Below are 25,274 nucleotides of genomic sequence, written 5' to 3'. Positions count from 1 at the left end.
AAGGATCTTGCTGTGATTTATGTCATGGAGTGTTCTGCCTATGTTTTCCTCTAAGAGTTTAATAGGGTCTGGCCTTACATTTAGGTCTTTAATCTATTTTGAGTTTATTTTTGTGTATGGTGTTAGGGAGTGCTCTAATTTCATTCTATTGCATGTAGCTGTCCAGTTTTCCCAGCACCACTTATTGAAGAGGCTGCCTTTTCTCCACGGTAAATTCTTGCCTACTTTATCAAAGATAAGGTGACCATATGTGCGTGGGTTTATCTCTGGGCTTTCTATCCTGTTCCATTGATCTATCTGTCTGTTTTTGTGCCAGTACCATACTGTCTTGATTACTGTAGCTTTGTAGTATAGTCTGAAGTCAGGGAGCCTGATTCCTCCAGCTCCGTTTTTCTTTCTTAAGATTGCTTTCGCTATTCGGGGTCTTTTGTGTTTCCATATAAATTGTGAAATTTTTTGTTCTAGTTCTGTGAAAAATGCCAGTGGTATTTGATAGGGATTGCATTGAATCTGTAGATTGCTTTGGGTAGTATCATCATTTTCACAATGTTGATTCTTCCAACCCAAGAACATGGTATATCTCTCCATCTGTTTGTATCATCTTTAATTTCTTTCATCAGTGTCTTATAATTTTCTGCATACAGGTCTTTTGTCTCCTTAGGTAGGTTTATTCCTAGATATTTTATTCTTTTTGTTGCAGTGGTAAATGGGATTGTTTTCTTAATTTCTCTTTCAGATTTTTCATCATTAGTGTATAGGAATGCAAGAGATTTCTGTGCATTAATTTTGTATCCTGCTACTTTACCAAATTCATTGGTTAGCTCTAGGAGTTTTCTGGTAGCATCTTTAGGATTCTCTATGTATAGTATCATGTCATCTGCAAACAGTGACAGCTTTACTTCTTTTCTGATTTGAATTCCTTTTATTTCTTCTTCTTCTCTGATTGCTGTGGTTAAAACTTGCAAAAGTGTGTTGAATAATAGTGGTGAGAGTGGGAAACCTTGTCTTGTTCCTGATCTTAGTGGAAATGCTTTCAGTTTTTCACCATTGAGGACGATGTTGGCTGTGGGTTTGTCATATATGGCCTTTATTATGTTGAGGTAAGTTCCCTCTATGCCTACTTTCTGGAGGGTTTTTATCATAAGTGGGTGTTGAATTTTGTCAAAGGTTTTCTCTTGCTCTGTTTCTTGACGTTTGCTAAGGGCTTAGAACAGTGCTTGGCCATGGCGGACATCGAATAAGTGTTCACTGAATGAGCCAACACCACTTTTTGAGCTTCTGGCCTTTACTTCTCACCTCACTGGAACTGACGGGGACAGTGATAGACCAGCAGAGCAGAATAGCAGTTTCTGCAGTGATGGAAACGTTCTCTGTCTGTGCCGTCTAACAAGTGTTGTTCAATTCCTTTTTTATTTCCTCCTGCTCCTACTCTTCCTCTCATGTCTGTGTGTCCTCCTTTAAAAAAAAAAAGGCGGCTTGGTAGTTTCTACTCATATATTTCGATCCCTGAAGGAGTTCATGAGTGTACCTCATCTGTAACTGGCCAAACCTCCATTTAAGTTAGGGTTCCATTAGCACATCTGGTGGCTAATTATGAAAAATGTTTCTGTGGAAGAAGGAAGGAAGACTTGGGACAAGACTATGTGGTGAGACTTGAGGGACACCTCTAGGTCCTTCCATCATAAGAGCTATGTGGAAAAGAGCGCTGCACCAGGGTTTAGGAAAATGTGGTCTCACATCCCATTTCTGTCACAATCTGGCCCTGAATCCTAAGCACACACAGTCTCTGTAACTCACTCTTTGTCTGTAGGATAAGGTGATTGAATTAGGTTATTTAGCAGGTCCTTTTTAGCACCTCTGTGGAAACTATAGTGTGTTCTGGAGGATAGTTTGAAGACTACTGTTTTAGTACAGATGGTCCCAAATTTACAGTGGTTTGACTTACTTTACAGTGGTGTGGAAGCTATGTGCCTTTGGTAGAAACTGTACTTTAGATTTTGAATTTTAATTTTTTCCTGGGCTAGTTATAGGCAGTAGGATCTCTCTCATGAGGCTGGTCAGTGGCAGCCAATGCAGCTCCCAGTAGCCACACCATCACGAGGGTAAACAACCAATATACACACAACCCTTCTCTGTACCCATGCAACCATTCTGTTATTCACTTTCAGTATAGTAATCAATCAATTAGATGAGATAGTCAACACTTTATTATAAAATAGGCTTTGTATTAAACCATGTTGCTCAACTGTAAGTGTTCTTAGCATGTTTAAGGCAGGCAAAGCTAAGCTAGGTAGGTTAGGTGTATTAAATTCATTTTTGACTTCTGATATTCTCAACCCATCAACCAACCTCAAGATGGGTTTGTTGGGACGTAACCCCTTTGTAAGTTGAGGAAGATCTGTGTGTGCTAAAGTTAAACAGCATCAGAAGAAAAATGAGGAGTGTGTTACAAGAGGTAAATGCTGCATTGTTTTTCCATCTCAAGTTTTTAGGGAATTAATGGCAACATTTTTTTGTTGAGTTCTTGTCTGCAAAATGCTGTTGTATGAGAAATGTGGGAGATACAAAGTTGAGACCATGGACTCTTTCCTACCGTATCCAAAATCTAGTAGGAGGAAGAGAAACAAAAAAATAATTATAATACAAGGCAGATTGATAAATGACACAGAAATTATATTAGATACCCCCCACCCCATTTGCAAATCCTTCTAGGATTCTTCCTATTCAGCATCTTCCTCTCTTTGGAGGAAAGTTTCTTTATTGGAGGCCATATTTAGACCTGACTTGAAAGGACTCCAGGAATTTTTACTGGCTACCAAGATAGGAGGTTTTAGTGCAGTTTTGTGTTCTCAAGTTAGATATGTACGTCAAGGTTTTGACTTGGCAAATATTTTAAAATTCTAAATTTAGATTAATCTGTAAATCTATCCTGAAGGTTCAGGATAAATAAATAACAAGCAGATCATTAATGAACTTGGTGAGAGTATGAACTTTGTCTCTAGACCAAGTTTGCAAATTACAGTGGTGCAGTACATTTTTTGATTTAACATCTTTATTGGAGTATAATTGCTTTCCAGTGGTGCATTAGTTTCTGCTTTATGACAGAGTGAATCAGCTGTACATATACATACATCCCCATATCTACTCCCTCTTGCATCTCCCTCCCACCCTCCCTATCCCACCCTTTTAGGTGGACACAGAGCACCGAGCTGATGTCCCCATGCTATGCGGCTACTTCCCACTAGCTATGTGTTTTACATACGGTAGTGTATTTATGTCCAGGCCACTCTCACTTTGTCCCTGCTTACCCTTCCCCCTCCCCGTGTCCTCAAGTCCATTCTCTACATCTGCGTCTTTATTCCTGTCCTGCACCTAGGTTCTTCAGAACCTTTTATTTATTTATTTATTTTTAGATTCCATATATATGTGTTAGCATACGGTATTTGTTTTTCTCTTTCTGACTTACTTCACTCTGTATGACAGACTGTAGGTCCAACCACCTCACTACAAATAACTCAATTTCATTTCTTTTTATGGCTGAGTAATATTCCATTGTATATATGCGCCACATCTTCTTTATCCATTCATCTGTCGATGGACATTTAGGCTGCTTCCATGTCCTGGCTATTGTAAATAGAGCTGCAGTGAACATTATGGTACATGACTCTTTTTGAATTATGGTTTTCTCAGGGTATATGCCCAGTAGTGGGATTGCTGGGTCGTATGGTAGTTCTATTTTTAGTTTTTTAAGGAACCTCCATACTGTTCTGAATAGTGGCTGTCTCAATTTACATTCCCACCAACAGTGCAAGAGGGTTCCATTTTCTCCACACCCTCTCCAGCATTTATTGTTTCTAGATTTTTTGATGATGGCCATTCTGACTGGTGTGAGGTGATACCTCATTGTAGTTTTGATTTGCATTTCTCTAATGATTAATGATGTTGAGCATTCTTTCATGTGTTTGTTGGCAATCTGTATATCTTCTTTGGAGAAATGTCTATGTAGGTCTTCTGCCCTTTTTTGGATTGGGTTGTTTCTCTCTTTGATATTGAGCTGCATGAGCTGCTTGTAAATTTTGGAGATTAATCCTTTATCAGTTGCTTCATTTGCAAATATTTTCTTGCATTCTGAGCGTTGTCTTTTGGTCTTGCTTATGGTTTCCTTTGCTGTGCAAAAGCTTTTAAGTTTCGTTTGGTCCCATTCGTTTATTTTTGTTTTTATTTCCGTTTCTCTAGGAGGTGGGTCAAAAAGGATCTTGCTGTGATTTATGTCATGGAGTGTTCTGCCTATGTTTTCCTCTAAGAGTTTAATAGTGTTTGGCCTTACATTTAGGTCTTTAATCTATTTTGAGTTTATTTTTGTGTATGGTGTTAGGGAGTGTTCTAATTTCATTCTTTTACATGTAGCTGTCCAGTTTTCCCAGCACCACTTATTGAAGAGGCCGTCTTTTCTCCACTGTAAATTCTTGCCTCCTTTATCAAAGATAAGGTGACCATGTGTGTGTGGGTTTATCTCTGGGCTTTCTGTCCTGTTCCATTGATCTATATTTCTGTTTTTGTGCCGGTACCATACTGTCTTGATTACTGTAGCTTTGTAGTATAGCCTGAAGTCAGGGAGCCTGATTCCTCCAGCTCCGTTTTTCTTTCTCAAGATTGCTTTGGCTATTCGGGATCTTTTGTGTTTCCATATAAATTATGAAATTTTTTGTTCTAGTTCTGTGAAAAATGTCAGTCATAGTTTGATAGGGATTGTATTGAACCTGTAGATTGCTTTGGGTAGTATAGTCATTTTCACAATGTTGATTCTTCCAACCCAAGAACATGGTATATCTCTCCATCTGTTTGTATCATCTTTAATTTCTTTCATCAGTGTCTTATAGTTTTGTGCATACAGGTCTTTTGTCTCCCTAGGAAGGTTTATTCCTAGGTATTTTATTCTTTTTGTTGCAATGGTAAATGGGAGTGTTTCCGTAATTTCTCTTTCAGATTTTTCATCATTAGTGTATAGGAATGCAAGAGATTTCTGTGCATTAATTTTGTATCCTGCTACTTTACCAAATTCATTGATTATCTCTAGGATTTTTCTGGTAGCATCTTTAGGATTCTCTATGTACAGTACCATGTCGTCTGCAAACAGTGACAGCTTTATTTCTTCTTTTCTGATTTGGATTCCTTTTATTTCTTTTTTTCTCTGATTGCTGTGGCTAAAAATTCCAAAAGTATGTTGAATAATAGTGGTGAGAGTGGGCAACCTTGTCTTGTTCCTGATCTCAGAGGAAATGCTTTCAGTGTTTCACCATTGAGAACGATGTTGGTTGTGGGTTTGTCATATATGGCCTTTATTATGTTGAGGTAGTTTCCCTCTGTGCCTACTTTCTGAAGGAGTTTTATCATAAATGGGTGTTGAATTTTGTCAGAAGCTTTTTCTGCATCTATTTAGGTGATCATATGGTTTTTCTCCTTAAATTTGTTAATATGGTGTATCACATTGATTGATTTGCATATATTGAAGAATCCTTGCATTCCTGGGATAAACCCCACTTGATCAGGGTATATCATCCTTTTTTTTTTGACATCTTTATTGGAGTATAATTGCTTTACAGTGGTGTGTTAGTTGCAGCTTTATATAAAGTGCATCAACTATACATATACATATATCCCCATATCTCTTCACTCTTGCGTCTCCCTCCCTCCAACCCTGCCTGTGATCCTTTGAATGTGCTGTTGGATTCTCTTTGCTAGTATTTTGTTGAGGATTTTTGCATCTATGCTCATCAGTGATATTGGCCTGTAGTTTTCTTTTTCCGTAGCATCTTTGTCTGGTTTTGGTATCAGTGTGATGGTGGCCTCATAGAATGAGTTTGGGAGTGTTCCTCCCTCTGGTGCAGTACATTTTAAAACTCATTGTTAATACTGTGTACAGCTTAAGTGGCATTACTTGGTTCTTGAGAAAGCATTTTGCAGTGACATTAAAGAAAATGCCCTGCTACAGTAGCTAAAATGACTTCGTGTCCCTGGAGGTAGTTGCACTGATACCACTGTAAAAGGTATGGCCTTTAAGGATGAAGCATGTCATCATTTTTGTGAAACCTATCTCCCTGTCCATTAGTGTACAGCACTATCATTTCCCCAATTATGTTTACATAATTCTCCCAAGTGAAGTCAGCTTTGCATAAACCTCTGGGCATTTTATTAACTGCGTTGCTACGAAGTAGGCAACTTATGTTTGAATCAGTGTCTGATTATACATTAAAATAAAAACAAAGCACACCATGTAACAGATTAACCCTTTCCCTTCTACGTAAATTGCAAGTGGCTGGATATGTATTTGTCCCTTTTAAAAATTTTATATCACGCCAGTTTCATTAGATGAGATGAGGAAATCTGAATTTCACTCTACTAACTTGGTTAGCGTTTTGAGAACTTTAATTGTAGGAATAGAACTTTAATTGTAGAAACCTGTGGATTATGTCATTGGACCACCCCCTTTTGCAGAGGAGGGCACAGTAATCCACAGAATGAAATGATTTGCCCCTACCCCAAAGTGTGTGGGACTGGTGTGTTTACTCTGTAGCCTGCAGATGTTGCTGTGTTATTCCTAAGGGTAAAAGAGCCCAGGGTTTGCGAGTTATTGAGAGCAAGCCTCTGTGGATGGAGGATATAAAGTGGAATTTTGTGATTTGCTTGATATAGGAAGCTCCGTAGGTTATGAAAAATATAAAACTAGATCAAATTAGATAGCCCACAGCTATGGTGAGGTTGATGATCAGTGAGCAGAAAGCCATAAACAAAGTTGAGATGATGAATGGTCTTATCCCATATAGGAAGCTCTGATGCATGTGTGGGTGGTAGGGCTTCCTATCTCCTGGATTATAAACAGAACATGCTATCCAAGCATTCGCTAATGTGCACTAGCATTAAAAATTAGATTTGTGGGATTTTTGTTTGTATTAAGGTTGAGATATTGCATTTGTTGAAATGTGAATTTCCTTTAATTCTAGTCCAGTGTACTTGAGCATTTGATAGATGGGGATGGGATGAAAATGGTCATCTTAATTTCCAGAGCAGGTAAAACAAAGAGATTGTCTATGGCAGCAAAAAGTATGGTGGGTGCATTTTTAGCTTTTGTGGAAGCATTTTCTCTTTGCTCCAAGATTTCTTTAGACTCTGTTTTTCCCTTTTACATGTACTATGAAGAGCATTAGTCTCATAATGTTACACACATTGTATTATTGTACCTTTTTCTTCTTCTTCTTTTTTTTTTTTTTTTTTTTGCTTAAAACAGTAGAGATGTATTCTCTCACAGTTCTGGAGACCAGAAGGTCAAAATCAAGGTGTAGGCAGGGCCACGCTCCCTCTGGAGGCTCTAGAGGAGGGTCTGTTCCTTGCCTCTTCCCGCTTCTCATGGCTGTTGGTGCTCCTTGACTTCTAGCTGCATCATTCCGATCTCTGCCTCAGCCATATTGTCTCTTCCTCTTCGGTCAAAGCTCCCTGGCCCTCGCTCTTAAAAGGACCTTGTCACTGAAATGAGAGGTCACCTGGATAATCCAGGACAAGTGCCTCCTCTCAGGATTTCTAATCGCATTTGTTTTGCATTGTAAGGTGGTGTTCACCCATCTACCACATGAAGTAATATTCAGATTCTGGACATTCACAGGACATGGGTGTATCTTTTGGGAGACCACCGTTCCACCCACTACGATTATCATGCCCATATGTAATCAATATAAAGAATTTTTTTAAAGTCCTCTTATCTGTAGAATCATTATCTATTTGAGTCTTAAATTAAACCTTCCAGACTTTAACTTCAATCTGGCTAAGGTCCAGAAACTCAAAGCCAGGTTTACAGTGTACATTTCTTGTGTATACAATAGATGATTCTACTTACCCTTACTTATCCTTGTTCTTTCTCTTCCCCTGGTTCTGTCTCCTGTGATTCATAATCTGTCCTGGTCCCAAGTATTAACTTACTTACATTTTTCCTGTTTACTGTATTATAGGCAGCCCTATATCCTTGTGGAAAGAAACAGGAATCTGGCCCTGCTTTGTCTCTCCACCTAGCTTTTCTCACTTGCTCTCCTCTTCTGACATTCCCACCACATCAGCCTCCTTTCAGTTTCTGGACCTTTCTAAGCCATGTCTCACCTCAAGGTCTTAGCTCCTATTATTTCTTCTTCTGCAAACATTGTTCTGCCAACTTTCACATCATGGGATTCTTCTCCCTTTAGGTTTAGGTGAAATGTCACCTCCTTGGACAGGTTGTTTCAGACAGCGTGTTACTTGAATGTTTTCTTGGTTCAGCCTGGGACTCAGTATACGTTAGAATTGGCTGTAAGCAGTTTTGGAGCACAGTAATGATAAATCTGTGCATTCAATAAAAATACTCAAACTTGGATTTTCGTAAATGCCTACTAATCTCTGTACTTCCTTTCTTGGCTTCTGTGTAAGACGAGGCCTCCTCAGTTCCTCTGTCGTTGCTCCAAGGGAACGTGACTTCCATCTTGGCTTTCAGCTTCAGTTGCTTTATTTATTTTATTTTATTTTTTGGTGTGGCAGGATGATGCATACTGAATTAAAAGGCAAAAATGCAGGTTTTTAAAAAGTGGGTTAGGTTCTTAAAGTGAGCAGTGGTTTGCTGTGGCATTTAATTATTATCTGACATAGTTGTTATCTGAAAGCTTTAAATAGCTACATTTTTAACCTACTTTCTGGCTGAATAGAATCTATGGGTACCCTTTAAAAGAGGGCGATGTAGGTATATTGAGGGAGAAATAAAATGGTACCTTGTACTTTCTAAAAATGTTATTGCTTTCTTTTCACCCTGCAAGGGACATCAAACAAAATGTTGAAAACCTTTAAGGGAATGTTATTCTCCTAATCAGAGACAAGTGGGAAAGTTGAAGTAGCTATTCAAATCAAAATCATGTGTATGTCTGTTCTGTGAAATGACAGATGTAAGTTTTCCTTCAGATGGAGGTTTGTTTTCCCTGTTCTGCCTTAGCCACAATAACTTGAAACAGTCTGTCTGCTGGCACACAAAGCGAGGGGGTGGGTGGAGGGGCCCGGGTGTTGCTGTAGGAAAGTCAAGTACATTCTTAGAGCGCCTTTTGGGGACAAGCAGCTGAAATATTTTTATAGTCAGCTAAGATAACAGGGAAGAATGAGAGTCTAGCTTTTTATAACTCAAATCTGCAGAAAATTCGGTTTTCCCATATTTGTATCCAAGTCAGTACCTATTCATTTAAAACTAAGTTCCAATTTGTGGCATAGACTGTGAATATTATCCTGTCAGCCCAGTTTCTTGAGTCCTGCAAGTTGTTTTACAGACCATTGTGAATGGTGGAATGCACTGAAATGCTGGGCATATTTAAAGCCTCCAACTTTTTCTTCCAGCCTGGATCCTTTTGCTCATTGTGACCTTTTATAGTTGTACCATGAGATACTTGGAGTGGTTGTCATGATATTCCACTTTCTGGAATAACAGGCTGAAGGCCCATATACCTCTTGTTATTTGCTGTAGGTCCCAGGTGACCGTATGATGCAATGTAGTGAATTATGGTGATGGCCAGCAAAATGTCAAGCTGACAAGGTTATGGAATTTCTCAGCCAGCATTCTACATTACACCTTCCAGTTATATGTTCTAAAATATATGTGCCATAGCTAGACTTACAACCAGCATTCCACAAGCCAGCCTTAAAGATAACTTATTCTTTTTCCTCTTCATATGTTGAGAAAGTTTTATAGAACGCTGGCTGCACAGACTATATATCACCAGGTGATGTTTTGAGAGTGGCGTGAACTTTTGAAACAGAAAGAAACTATTCATAGTTAAATACTTAACTTTTGTAGGTTGATTTTAAATTTGTTTTCTTTGACATAAAAGACCATTTAACTTTAAAAATAGCACCTGCCACAAAGAACTCAATGTACAGTGAGTGAGCTGGGGCAAAGAACTTTAAATTATAATTTAGATTTTGTGAAAATGCTGGAACAGGAGAATAGGTATTTTATTTCTCATTCATAAATGGTTATAAATAGTGGCCTGTTATTGGTTGGATTAAGTCAGCAGAAACGGTTTCCTTTATGACCAGAGAGAAACAGGGTTATTGGAGTTCTCTTCTGGGATTATTGCTGTATCCACTTAGACTAGTACAGTTCTTGAAATATTTGTGTGGAAGCTATCTCAGAGGTTTAAAAATAGTTTTGAACAAAGGTAATTAAATTCATGTTGGATTCCAAAATCTGCTATTGATATTAGAAATAAAAGTCAGCTTCTTTGTAAAAAAAAAAAAAAAAAAAGATGATAACATAGATGAAGTTATTTTAATAAAGATTAAAGGTAGTCCTCTTTGCATGGTGATGCAGGACCATAAAAATAACCATGCAAGCTGTAACTGTGCAAAACAATCTTAATAATGGGAAAATTACTAGTTCTATCACCTTAAAATTTTTTTTTGTCAAAACATTACAATTGTTTTACTGTAGGTGATGTATTTATAGGGAAAGGAAAAAAAATGGTAAAGCTGATATTTATCTAGTGCCCTGTAATTTAAAATGTTAGAAACACTGAGAATTAAAGTGTTTTCTTTCTTCGAGTAGAGCTTAACAAGAGTAGGTAGAACATTTTTGCTTTCTTCTCATATACTTTATGATGTGGAGTATCTCTTCTTTGCCTTAGTGAGCCGTTATACTCCTTCCCAAGTTTGAATCAGGTTCCAATATGTTACCATTATGCTTTCAAAGTTGTGGAATATCTGTGAGTTCCTTTAATGTTACTTCCTTTGGACCATCTTTATCCTACATCACAACCACTTTCCAATTTCACTTCCAGTGTCACCACTTTTCATTTCTTTGCTGCGCTTTTTTGTTGTTGCTGTTGGCCCTTTTGACTATACACTTCTGTAAAACGTCATGCAAGTTTATCAATGTAAAGTGAGGAGGCAACACAACTACCTGCTTTGCTGTCTGTGCATGAATTGAATAACAGATATGCTGGGATCAATCGCCAACAGCCTCTGAAGGAAGTGACATGATTGATTACTGATCATGGTACACATCTGTTATTTATGTAGTGGTTTGTGGACCAAAGAGCTAGCAGTGAAGTTTGTACTTTATGCAGTTACCTAGTTAATATTGTGGCAAATGAAGTTCAAACCGTGTTGTTGGGGGATTGAAGTTATTTAGCTAAACTGCATTAACTGAAATTCATGCATATTGGAACCATACAAAGTGAGGAATGCTTGTATTCCAGTTATAAATTATTTGTAGTATTGTGAAATCTTGGCCAGGCTCCCTGTGTCCTTCCCTGTTACACACTGAACCCATCCAGCATAGCCAACCTGTCATTTAGAAATTCAATTCAGAATTGAACTGGGAGTTACAAAGTCTTTGACTTAACCTCAGAGTCAGCTTTGACTCTTCTTCTTACTCTGCACCTCAGTATGGATCAGACACTGGTGGAACCATATTCCAGACCCTATCCAGCGTGGGCAGTTTTGACTTCATCTGCCACATAGTGAGATCCTGGACATAGTTCTAGGTGCTTACCTTGGTCATCTTTTCCAGCTGTTTCCTTTCTCCTTCACTGTCTTCCCTCTTTTTTGGCTTGCTGTTTATTTCCTGTGTCCTATCTCCATGTAGTACTGATTGCCCATCTTTTTTTTTTTTTTTTTGCGGTACGCGGGCCTCTCACTGTTGTGGCCTCTCCCGTTGCGGAGCACAGGCTCCGGACGTGCAGGCTCAGCGGCCATGGCTCACGGGCCCAGACGCTCCGCGGTGTGTGGGATCTTCCCGGACCGGGGCATGAACCCGTGTCCCCTGCATTGGCAGGCGGACTCTCAACCACTGTGCCACCAGGGAAGCCCACTTCATGTTTCTTTTAATTCTTGTTGCCATCATCCTAATCCACGGATTTTTCAACTTGTCTTTCAGTTAGCTTAATAGTCTCCTATCTGACTGCTCCACCTAGGTCACTCTCCTTTCCAGCTAATGCCACATGCTATCACAAGAGTAATCTTCCTGGAAAATTTTCTCCTTGGGGGTCTACAAAATAACTTGCTAGGGCTTCCCTTTATCCATTGTCTGACTTAAGCCTACATCTCCCAGTTTATCACCTGACCCCTTCACTCAGGAATCTGGGGTTTCAACAAGATAGACTTTCTCATTATCTCCCAAATATGCCTACCTCCCCATTTCTTACACACTATCCTCCTAGGATATAATCCTTTCTGTTTTTCTGAAGCCTGCCTAGCTTCAAAGTCTTATCTCAAATGAGCTCTCCTGTAAAGTCTATTTTGACTTCCCAGAAATGACTTTTCACTGGAGTTCCACAGAATTTACTTTTTCCAATGTTACTTATTTGTATTTTTAGTTATCATATATTACCTAGTAGTTCCAGTTAGCTTTTACTTTTTTCTGTAGTATGTAGAATGGTATTTGACAAAGTGGTAGCCATAAATGTGTTCATTCTTTCATCTAGTATTTTTTTCTTTTTTTTTGAGCTGCAGCCTTTTTTCTAAAAGCTGAGCTACATGCTAGAGGTAAAACATTAAAGTCCCTGACCTCACAGCACTCTAGTTGAATGAGGTGTACGGAAAAGTAATCAGGTGATTGTAATGCAGTAAGCCAAGCAGCATGATGAGCAGTGAATGAGAGCCCACGGAAGCACAGAGGAGAAGCACCAAACCTAGATGAGGGGCAATTAGAAGTGCTTCCAGGGAACTGAGGTTTAAGCAGTATCCAGAAGGTGAGTAGGAGTTAGGTAGGTGACGGGGGACATATGGAAAGAGTGTTCCAGGCCAAGGACACAGGGTATATAAAGCTTAAGGAGGGGTGAGAGGCCCTGTCCACTGAGGAACTGAATCAAGGTCAGTGTAGCTAGATTGTAGGGAATGATGTTTCAGAGAGAACAGGATCTCTATGATGAGAAAGATGTGGAAATATTTGATGAATGTTTAGAAGGCAGGACCTGGAGATGGATGTTTGGGTGGGTGAAAGAATAGAGCAGCCCTCAGGTTCCTGTTAAGGGTCTCTCAGTGAATGGAGATGTTAGGGGAAGATGATCAAGTTCCATTTAGGACATTGTAAGTTTGAGATGCCTGTAGAAGATCTATAGGAAATAAACAGTAGTAGACAGTGTGGAGCACAGCAGAAAGCTTTAGCTAAGAAATATAGTTTTGGGTGACATCATCATATGACAGGCTGAAATCAGAATGTATGGAGTTAGTAAAGCAGAAGATTTTAAGACCAAATCTTGAAGCACATCAGTGTTTCAAGGGTAAGGAAAGAGTGGAGTCTGCAAAGAATATTAAGATACAGTAAACAAAGAGGAAAGAGCAAACTAGATGGGTTGAGATGTCACAGAAGCCAAGGGAAGACTGAAATCCATCCATTGGACTTAGCAACATGGAGACCATTAGTGACCTGAGTAAGAGGAGTTTCAGCATAGGAGAGGTGTGGGGAAAGGGAAACACAACGTGACCCTGGCTGGCTGGTAGTGAGTGGAGAAGTGAGCAGACAATTCTTTTGGAAAGTTTGGTCATGGAGGAGAGGATTGAAGCAGAGTAGAACCTGGAAGAAAATGGAGTTGAGGGGCTATTTTTTAAGCTGCTGGAAATCCGATCAGTTCAAGGGCTGATAGGAAGAATTCATTCGTGATAAATAGGTTGGCCTGAAGTTGAATTTAGCCAGGATTTAAAACTCCTTTTAAAATTCTTCACCCAAACATGTCCTTTTATCTTTTGGTATTCTAAATAACTTTCCAACTATTAATCACTGCTACTTCTAGGTTTCACTGTGGTCTTGTTATCCCAATGAGATTGCAAATTCCTGTAAAGCAGGATTCAAACTATTCTGCTCCCTTATTCTGGGTAGCACTTATTTCAGTGTCTTATGTAGAGAAAATTCTCAACAGATATTATTTTTAGCACTCTCCTTTGTTTATTCTTTGAGGAAATATTTAATGTCCACTGTGCGCCAGACATTATTCTAGGTGCTGAGGATACAAAGGTCATTAAACTAGGCATATTCCTTTCCCCCAAAGAGTTTATAAGCTAGGGAGACAGTAAATAAACTAGTAATTAAATAGGAAAACACAGTAATTATAGAATGCAAGAGATATCCTGAGTGGCTACTTTATATATATAAAGTAGCTTTATATGTATAAATATATGTAATATATATATTATATGTATAAATATACATGTATATTTTTTCCCATGAATTCTTGCCACCATTGTGGGTGAACAACCACAAGCAATTAGAGAGCTAAATGACTTACTTAAGGTGGAAAGAAAAAGATAGTAAAAAAAAAAAAAAAAAAGGAAGTATTTTTGTCATAGTGTATACTCCTTTGTTTACCATTTCTAAAGTCATTGGGAATATGATGGCTGTGCTTTGGGGGAGTTTTGTTGGATGATTGTTACTTGGCATTTGAGAAACTAACCACTCTCCACATTTTCTCTTTTCCTTTACAGTAATTTGCCATCTTCCATGTATGAATGGAGGCCAGTGCAGTTCAAGGGACAAATGCCAGTGCCCTCCAAATTTCACAGGGAAGCTTTGTCAGATTCCGGTCCACGGTGCTGGCGTGCCTAAACTTTATCAGCATTCCCAGCAGTCAGGCAAGGCGTTGGGAACACATGTCGTCCACTCAACACATACTTTGCCTCTGACCATGACCAGCCAGCAAGGAGTCAAAGGTAAGCTGATTATTTTGATTCTGCCCATTCATCAGAACTCTGTTAACATGCCAAACCCATACAGAAGCCAAGTGTCTGCAGGGCTGGTATTGGAACAGAATATGGGCCCAGGTATATGGTGCCAGTGCTTTCTAGGCTGTAGGGAATGGTATCTAGGAAATAAGAAAATGGAGCCCATCTTTCTCTGGTGATGCAGAACCAAGAGCTGATAAACATACATGGCACTGTTCTGGTAGGTCCTGGGAAATGGAAAGATGAACAAGATGGTGTTCTGGCCCTTATGGGATTAATAAACGAGAAGATCACACAATACCTGCTGATGAACACCAAGTCTATTTTGTAGTCGAAGAGCTCTTGGTTTTAGTTCTAAACAATCTGTAACCTCACCTCCCTGGGCTTCAGTTTATTCATCTGTAGAGGAAGGTAAACTAGGTCACTTGGAGCTCAGAAATTCTATGACTAATTCATTCTTTTCAACCTGGCACCTCTTACACATGCACAACTTTTAAAAAAGGAGTCAGAGAAGTGTTACTGGCTCTTATTCTTTAAAACCTGAATCTTAGCATCAGAAGATGAAATTCTGTGTGAAAGCTGCAGAGAAAGAAAATAGAGATGTAAAATATCACACTTTGGTATTTTGTGTGTGTCACAGGAAGCACAAAAGTATGTACACACCAGGTTTAAGGGTAAGAGAACTATGCTTTGTGAAATTGTGTTGTAAATCCCACAGTCTCTACGATGGAAACTTTGTGAGAAATTCAAAAATAATCAAACTCTTGAGTCTTTATTACTCTTGTTTGATGGAATGTATGACCACTAGTAGCACAAATTTCGTAGTTTTATGACTCCTCTGAAAAAAATTTTTGTCTCATGGATCTGTTACTGTGAGAAGTTTAAATTTCTCTTTGTAAAAGCAGTTTTATTATTTAAAGTATATAAATTCAGGATTAATTTTTGAGTGTCCCCTTTTACTCTCAAGAGTTTTTTAATGGCTGTGCAGCAAAAATAGATACACACTAAAAATGTATCATTTATCCCAGGTATAATGTATATGTACTTAAGTATATGTGTGTATATAAAACTTAGTTTCATGCTGACTAGCATGAACATTTACTTTCATCCTGATGTGCGTATTAATTATTTATGACTGATAAGTTTTCTTCCCAATCTGTTTTAGTGAAATTTCCTCCTAACATAGTCAATATCCATGTGAAGCACCCTCCTGAGGCCTCAGTCCAGATACATCAGGTTTCAAGAGTTGATGGCCCAACAGGCCAGAAGGTAAAAGAAGCTCAACCAGGCCAGTCCCAAGTCTCTTACCAAGGGCTTCCTGTCCAGAAGACTCAGACGGTCCATTCCTCATACTCCCACCAGCAAGTCATTCCTCACGTGTATCCGGTGGCTGCTAAGACGCAGCTTGGCCGGTGCTTCCAGGAGACTATTGGGTCGCAGGTGAGCAACACTGCCCAGCCCATTTTAGTGATGTGTTCTAGGTATAGTCTCATTGTAGTAGGAAAGACAGACTTGGTAGAAATAAGTTTTTTGTAGAAGGGGTTGGCAAAATGACCTGTGGGCCTGTTACTGTAAATAAAACTTTATTGGACACAGCCACACCCATCATTTACATACTGTCTATATCTGCTTTCATGCTATGGACAGAAGGATGGTATACTTTCAATGAGGTCATATGATCTGAAATGCCTAAAATATGGTCTGCAAAGCCCTTTTCAGAAAAAGTTTGCCATAATTTGTCATCTTTTATTTTCTTATACAAATTTATAACTAGAATGGCAATGCATGAGTTGTTTGAAGGGCATTTTAAATATCATTGGATTTATGTGTAACTTTAGGTCTATATATCGTAAAGTGAGAGAGAGGCTGACTTCTCTTTAAAACTCATCACTGAATGTGCATAGTAAAAGCAACATAAAATTACTGGTTCCTCCACCCCAGTTACTTGGTGCTTCCTGCTTTGGAATTATGTGATAATGACATAGCTTTGTCCTATGGTTCTTGTCCTGTCACCTGATTATGGTTTGAACCCCCTGTGAGAAAAATAGGCGAGATCTATTTTTTATTCCTGCTGTTACCTGAATATTCAAAAAATTGTGTGTGTGTTTGTGTGTGAGTGAAATATCTGTTGGTAGTAGAATCAATCGTTCTTGCTTTTGAAACCTGGAGAACACTTTTAGGTGCTGGGCAAGTCCATGGTTGGGTCATCCCCTTTCTTCTAGGGGAGGAGGTAAAATTGGTTTGTAGACCAGAATGGAAAGAACAGCCATGTAGAGTTATAAGACCTTGGTTAGAGCCATGGGCTCAGCACTTGGTGGCAGGGAACCGGCTTCCTTATTTGTAAAGTGGAGACAAGAATATGGGGCTTTGTCAAGATTAGACAAGGTAATGTGCCATGCTCTGCAAATGTTACAGAACTATGCAACTACTAGCTTAGAAGACACTTACCTATTGATAGAGTCAAACATAAAAAGAGAGCAGGTGATTGCTTATGTCATGTAACTTCAGTAAGACAGGGAAGGCTTGATGCCCCACACAACCTTGGTCTGCCTGCGGAGCCTGAAATGCCTACTTAAGAGGGACCTTTTCCTTCCTCAGTTGAAGACCAGGTTTAAACACATGCTTTTTGGAGAAGGAATATCATCAGTTTACACTTAGCTTAGAAGTAAAGACTGGATTACTGTGTTAAGGGCAAGTTTTTATAGGGGCAGTGGGGCTGAAGTAAACCTCATACGCTGCACAGTTTGCCCCAGACAAGCCTTGGAGAAGGAGGATAAATTTGGTGCCATTTGCATTGTTTAGTCATTTCAGCTTAGGTTGGTCATGAGAAAGGAAAAAAGCAGGTCCTTTTAAAATTCTGTGCCCAGTATCCTTCTCCCTAGTTTCCACGTTGGAACACAGATGGTAAAAAGCAAGAAAATGAGATGTCAACAGACTTGTTATTCTTGTGCATATAATCGCAGGCAGATGATTGCCAACTAGGAAGGACATAAACAGATTATTTACTTTTAGGCCTAAGCTGGACTACACAATCCACGTGAATTGGATAGTTGGTGGAGTTACCCAAATAATCCAAACTCGGTGGAACACTTTTTTGTCTTATCTGGATACTTCTCTGACTTTTGGTCTGTATGATCCAGACAGTGATCTCAATACTTAATTCATTTTGCATGTGTAGTAACTAATACACAGCTTCAAAATAAGACCTGTTTTGCGAAAACACTCTCAGAAGATATTTGCTCTTCCTGTTGGTGAGAAATATTGCTGAATGCCCATGATTGTCCAGTTTGTGCAATTAGGATGATCCAAGCATTAAAAAAAAAAAATTACTGGCAAATTGTCAATAGTATATAAGATGTATCCTACAAAGGTGTTTGGAAATATTTGTGCCTTCTTGCTGTGGTTGGTGTGCAAACATAGTTACAGAGGGAGGTACAGGTGGATTTTAAATAAATGGCAGAAACGACTGCATAAATACTCACTAGTGCTTTGCTCAGTGAGAAAACTCTTATTAGATGCAGATTACAACTACTGAGACCTTCATGTCATAGTCATCAGTAAGCACCTATGTTTATGTACTGCCATTAGAGGTCATATACAAAACAAATTTAGTAGAAAAAGCCCTTGTTTCTGTGGCACATTCTAAAAATGAGGCAGTAAACTTGAGGTTGAAAAGCCAACATGAACTGTGATCAGTGTATTTAAATTCATGGGAGCTTCATAGAATAGAATTTCAGGAACTGCTTGGATGGTGGAGGAAAATGGATGATTGGTTAGGAAACTAAGCTCACAGAGAAGTGGGGGAGAAATTAAACAGAAGAGAGAGAACACTGCAAGAAACAGGTAAGGAAGAAGTGTCAGAAGAGACCAGAGAAGTAAAGTAGTTTAGAGTTCCTGGCAGGCTTTGGCACAGATATGAAGCCTTTTAGACCTGAGGCATAAGGCAAAGTAAAAGACTTGGTATCAAGGTAAAAATCGCATGATGCCCGGTTGATCAGGTGATCAAACTCAGAATCATTAAAAGGGGGACAACTGATATCATATGCCTCCTGATGGGATACAGTATGAAGCAACACAGTATGAAGTGTAGAGCAACACCTTAAGCAACACCTTAACCTCCAGCTCATAGGGAATACTGAGGGTGAAGAAACAAGCCAAAACTATCATACTGCCTCACATCAGAAAGAATGATAATGTAGGGTATTATTGCTTGGTTTCTTCATATCGTTAAAAAATAGATTGACTTCCTCAGAAAGAGACTAAAGGGAGACAATAGCACATATAATATATGAGCCTTAATCATATCTTGGTTTAAAAAACATCAAAACCCAGCTCTGAAAGACATTTGAAGAACAATTGAGGAAGTTTAAATACGGACTGGATATTAGATGGTATTTTGGAACTATTATTTTCTTAGGTGTGATAATGGTGTTAGAGGTGTGTAGGGTAGTGTCCTTATTCTTGAGTGAGGAATGCCATGATGTCTGTAATTTACTTTCAAATGCCTTTTATACACAAATATAACAAAATTGTAAAAATTGTTGACTCTGAGAGGTGGGAAAGCAAGTGATCACTGTATTATTCTTTGAATTATCTCAGCATATTTGAAAATTCCTTATGAGGAAAAGAAGGAAAATGTGAACATTTCCTAGACTTATGAATAGAATAATTTTATGATGAACTTAAAAGCTCTAAGTTTAATACATTTAATGAACTTTTAGAAAATTTTAAAAGTTTCAACTTTTGAATGAGATGGGAGTGGACGTGGGGCTGGTAGACATGAGGAGGTCAGGGAAGAGAAGTTGGCCTTAGTGCAATTGTGAAATGATCAGGGTCCAATCTAAGAAGTAAATTTAAAGATGAAGAGATTAATGCAGAGGCTTTTGTGAAGAATCCAGCATCAGGATTTGATTATGGACTGTTGTGAAGAAAAAGATGGTGCTGAGTTGGAGTATTCTGAATTCCCTGGCTTCAGAAATCAGATAAATGCGCTCTCTGATTGATTAACTGACCCTTGGAGGGGAGGATTGTGAGGTAAAGATGAGTAGCTACATCTTTGTTTTAACCAGTTCCATCTTTGATTGATGTCAAGAATCAGGTATTCTTGAATATCAATCATGGAGTCCAGTGCTGTTTTAGAGATGAAGTGAGAGAGGATTAATGGAGAAAACTCAGTGGTCAGTGACTAGACTTAGTGATGATAGTTAAATTAATAAGAACAGAGATTGTTTTGGCTTGGATTATAAAGTGGAACGAGGAGGAATAATGGGATTGGAAATATCTAAAGTGTTTTTCACCTTGATGGAAAGTGTCAAGATAAAGGGGGAAATACCTTTCCTATTGTAGAAAGTGATGTTTCATCTTTCAGAGTCCTAAAAATAATTTCTTGTTCTTAAGATTATATAAACTGTTGATTTCTGTGTGAATCAGGCTGGGTACAGGCATCACTAAATTCACTTTAAAGTATTAGAAGAATAGAAATTAATCTAGTAGAACGTACAGGGTGGCTAAGAGGAATTGGTTTCTTGAATGTAAATCAAGTTTGAAGTAGCTGAAAAGTCATAATTTTGGCAGAGATAAGTATCTGTGCTGTCTGCAGTAAACAGTGGTATGCCATATATATTTGAAAACATTTCTGAGATTTTGCTCAATGTATAGATCAAATTAGAATTACATTTCTAGGGGTTATAATTACCAACTACTTTCAGTATAATCTCATGTTTTCATGTGCTTAAAACTTCAACATTTCCAGTCAAGTTTTCATCTCTAGGGAGAGGCCAAATTTCAGAAAAATACCCCTCAAATCTATTTTTGCATCACAGGGTCATCGAATGTGTACACTTTTTCCATTGTGCAAGGGTGTCCTTTATTTTAAACTGGTTCTCTTAACAGTGATTAAATTTGAGATTTATTTGGCATCTGAGTGTTTGGTTGTTTCAAACATGTTTTATTTATTGCCCAATTACTGGAAATAAATGTTTACAGTGACCTAATGATGTCAGATGGTATGAAAAGACCTTGTGTGAGAGGTAGGGTTCAGAGTCCAGCTTCCATGTTGGGTGTGCCATTGCTGCCTTGTGAAATCATATGCTTTTTGTTCATTGTGGAAACATGCCCCTTAATTAGACAGGAGTTACAAGATGAGACAAAAATTCAAGTGCCTCAAGACTTTCCGATTGCAAGTGCCAAAAGAGCAGCAAATTCCATGTATAAATACCTGAGTTAAATAAGGATAGAAATACTAGAAAACCTGAAGTAGATGTAAACAGAAGAGAGAGGGTATTTTTAGTACAGCACTCTAGCACGGATAAAGATAATCAAATAACATACAAACCCACTTTGATGGTTGGCAACCATAAAATCCCCATAATGATTAAAAAAAAAAACCCATAGGTACAAAACGTACAAACTATAAGGTATAAAATAAGCTATAAGGATATACTGTACAACATGGCGAACATAGACAATATTTTACAATAACTATAAATGGAGTATAAACTTGAAAAATTGTGTACCACTATATTGTATATCTGTAACATGTAATATTGTATAGCAACTGTACTTCAATTAAAAAAATACAGTTTAATTTACAAAACCATAAGAAACACTCTAAGATTAAATTCTCTAATATATGTTCTATAGAAGAAAACAAGCTTTATGTGGATTAGGAAGAAAAGGACCACTTCTTGATGGGAAATCCTGATATCATTGGAAAAACCTTTCTTTCCTTTAATTACTAGTCATACAAATTTTAAGCCCTGGGGCAAAAATTGAGTTAAAATGACACGAGAACAGTTTGGGATCCTCTTAGAGGTTCCAGAGGTTGTTCTAACAGTTCTTTTTGGACAGGAAGAATAGAAACAGAATGGGCCACTGGAGAAAAAGATTCTTTAATTGGAGATTGGTCTCTTTTGGCAGACAAATTCAATAACATCCTCAAGCTCTAAACCTTAACACTGGAACGAGCATACACACACACACAATTCTGAAGTGCCAAGCAGATGCACTTTGCTTTTGTTTTAAAAAACTTTAAAAAACTAAGCATCATGGAGAAATTAACAGGAAAGTGTGAACTCACTGAAGTGGAAAAGTAACTGAGCTACATGGCTGAAAGTACTTTTTTAAAAAGTCTCAGGACTTTGAAGAAAAGTATTTCCTGGTTTCTTCCACACAGAAGCCAACGAGAAAGTAGAGAAACAGATGCCTGTCAGTTCCACACGGCAGAAAAAACAGAGATGGATAAGTAGAGATGTAGCTGTAGATATGGGCTGCAGACTTTGCAAATCTCTTCTCAGTGATGGAAAAGGCATTTAGTGCTCAATTAAGGGATCAGGACATGAAGTTCTGCTTAGAAACCTCTTCTTTGATTTCCTCAGACTCTTCTCTGCCCTGATGATGAGCATTACTGGGGTGAGGCCTGAAGCTATGATGAAGTACCAATTTTATCCTGATGGGGGGATAATGCCAGCATGGTTGTAACACTTTCACTCTGGTTAATTCCCTAAATTGAGTCCATAAACTACATAAATAGATGAGAAGTCTAAACAAAGAATAACTATAAAACATTTTACCAAAGGCTCTTGGCCTCTTGTATCTGTGTTATCCCTTATGTGGGAAGGAGAACTGAGTCATCCAGGCTGGGTCAACAGTGGGTACAGGTGTGTATGTGGCTCTCTTCTCTTCCCCATTTCCCCAGGCCACATGCTCTTGGGGTCGGGGCCCTCCGGGTGAACTTGGCCTTCTTGCAGAGGGGCTGCTGGACAGTGATGAGGGAAGGCAGGGCCAGAGCCACCAGACATCTGCCTTCTCCAGGAGCAGAGACCCCTGTGGGGGTGTGCTGATTGGATTTACTGAAGTTTGGCCTCCTTCAGGTGGAATAAGTCATAAACACCAGGCACTTCCTATGCCATCTGGGGTTTACTTCAGTATCCTACTCAAATAGTCCTTTGGCATAATCTAAGAAATATTTAACTGACTGTTAGGGAGTCTGGTTGTCCCCAGCAACTGTAAAATGGCCATCCTTGCCAAACCTTACCTGTGTCAACAGCAGAGGGTGTCACTGAAGGTGTCACATGCATCGCAGTGATAGGTCTTGGACCTCTGCAGTGTCGATTGGTCTTTCCAACTGCCTCTGCCAGATGGACCTTGTGCAGGGGCCCTCTTCCTTGGAGTTGAAAAGATCAATAAAGACAGGGATAAGACCCAAAGGGAAAACACACTGCACATGAAAGAGAACATGTCTCCATGTCACTGGGCTTCTGCCAGTGGCGGGAAGAACCGCTGGTTTTACTTGGATTGAGAATGTAGGACTGAGACATTAGGATAATCAAAATATAGATTCTTAGAACTGAAGTAGAGTACTTAAAAGAATGGGTGATGACCCAGACATTACCCTTCCTACTGCCTAATATCGAGTCTTTACCCAGGCCGATGTCTTCTGGGCACCAAAGAGGCTGTCAGCTTCAGGTGTTCACTTACCCTGACCTGTTTAATAGACAAGCAAGTTTATGTTTCTTCGATCCGCTCAGATGTTTTTCATTTTATTTATGATAAAGGCAGTGAAAATGCCTTTATCATGACATGGAATATCAAATTTCCATATTTTATACCTCTAAGGCTCACTGAAATAATATACCTATTAACTAGACTCCTGTTTTTTCAGAGGAGTAGGCATTGAAAATAATCATGGGGCAGTACAGAGTGGATGCATGTTGTGTCACTTCTGATGTTGACAAAGTGGCAAGATTTTGTGATCATTACATTTGAAGATGACAGTTCTGAGCACGTTGGAAGTGGTTTTAAGAGCCCGTGACTTGAACTGATGGCTGGTTTAGGCTCTATACGTTACAAAAATGTGTGAAGAGTCAAAGCTGGTATTTCTAGGATCTGATGTTGTTTCTTGGCTTTGTCTGCATTACCCCTTGGAATTGAGATTTGCTAAAATGAAGTGGAATCATCTGATTTGCTAAAAAACAAAACAACACAGTTCTTCAGAACCTGACCCATAAAGTTGTAGTGAAAAAAGCAACATTACCCTTTGTTGAAAGACAATAAAAGGATTCCCCAACTCTGTCCTGCACCTTCCCCCACAATGATGATAAATACTGTTTTTTTTTCCTCATCCTCATTCCATTTTTTCTCCTTTTGTATATAAAAGAATTTATAGGGCTTCCCTGGTGGCGCGGTGGTTGAGAGTCCGCCTGCCGATGCAGGGGACACGGGTTCATGCCCCAGTCCGGGAGGATCCCACATGCCGCAGAGCGGCTGGGCCCGTGAGCCATGGCCGCTGAGCCTGCGCATCCGGAGCCTGTGCTCCACAACGGGAGAGACCACAGCAGTGAGAGGCCCGCGTACCGCAAAAAAAAAAAAAAAGAATTTATATATGAAATTGGATATTGTTTCAACAAGATCTCTCTTTGAGACTGTGCATTTACTCTAGTGATACTGCTGTTGTGCAGTTTGGAAACTGGTTTTGAAGGAAGTGTTTCAGAACCAGTTAACAAGCTGCACATGAAAACTAGTCTTCGATTTTCTGCAGCTCACCCATTTAATGTATTCTCAATGAATCCGAAAGTTTCTGATGCTCAGTTCAGCCTCTCGTGGGCTGAATACCACCATTGAGGGCATTTAAAATAACATGTATTCAGCCCTGAAGAGAATTCTGAAATCCGGACAGAGGAGTTCTAAATATTTTGAACAAAGACAGCAATACTTTCAAGATGACACTTGGGAGAGGACTGGCTTAGAGTGTGCAGGCTTTGATGGAGTTGAGAAAATGGTCTGATGGCTCTGTGGCTTTGGGGCAGGCATCTTAGTAAGGCCGTGTATTTTTATAAAATAGTTGATAGTGAACATTCACATGTATGGCCTTACCTGACCTTCAAAACAACCTCATAACAAGGAAAAGTAGGTATTCTTGTCTCCCATTTACTTAAGTGAAACTTGAGGCTCAGAGAGGTAAGGGGACTAGCTTGTGTTGGTATTTCCAAATAATAGCTCTTTTTCCACTTTGGCAAACTCACCGTATCTCTGGCCCTTGGTTTCTTTATTTTTCAAATAACTGGTTTGGCTGAGAAGACTACCAAGGCCTCTTTTAGTCATGCAGTCCTCTGACTGTGATGATTTTGATGTCTCTCTTCTTTTCTGCAGTCTTAGACGCCACTGATCTGTGGACAAAGGATCTGTGGACAAAGGATCCTGTGGACGCACAGGATCTGTGGACAAAGCAAACTGTACAAACCTCGAATACAGTCAGTACCTAGAAAGATCTTTCAAATCCACCCCGACTTCAGAGACTCAAGTGTTTGCTCCTCTAAAAAGCATTTCAATCCTTCAATGCACATTGCTCTCTCCTCCCGACCTTTTACTGCATGTAGAATCCAGTCAGACCATTTTGAATTTAGTTGTTTTAAAGTTGATGATTTTGTGCCTCTCTTCTCTTCCCCACAAGCTTGTGCTTTGCATGAGGACAGGGCCACTTACAGACTGAGCTCAGTACTGGGCACAGGTGAGTCGTCAGTAAGTATATTAGTATTAGTCAGTGTAGGCTAGGTTTTGCTGCA

General features: G+C 39.1%; 1 protein-coding gene across 17 annotated transcripts in view; it reads left to right on the top strand.

Moving 5' to 3' along the window:
* The window catches only part of LTBP1 (latent transforming growth factor beta binding protein 1), a 425,591-nt gene that overhangs the window by 203,765 nt on the left and 196,552 nt on the right, over window positions 1-25,274 (top strand). For all 17 annotated transcript variants that reach the window (XM_022574111.2, XM_089922380.1, XM_089922381.1 and 14 more), the window contains 2 exons: window positions 14,476-14,700; window positions 15,878-16,152. In XM_022574111.2, coding sequence (XP_022429819.2) covers window positions 14,476-14,700; window positions 15,878-16,152 — 500 coding nt within the window. The remainder of the gene's footprint in view (window positions 1-14,475; window positions 14,701-15,877; window positions 16,153-25,274) is intronic.

This window comes from Delphinapterus leucas, chromosome 13, assembly GCF_059928025.1.
Source record: "Delphinapterus leucas isolate spDelLeu-1000000601 "Yukka" chromosome 13, BTC_Dleu_Yukka2, whole genome shotgun sequence".
In the NCBI taxonomy this organism is placed as follows: domain Eukaryota; kingdom Metazoa; phylum Chordata; class Mammalia; order Artiodactyla; family Monodontidae; genus Delphinapterus; species Delphinapterus leucas.
The sequence above is the reverse complement of the archived record's forward strand: the minus strand, read 5'-3'. Positions and strand labels throughout refer to the sequence as shown.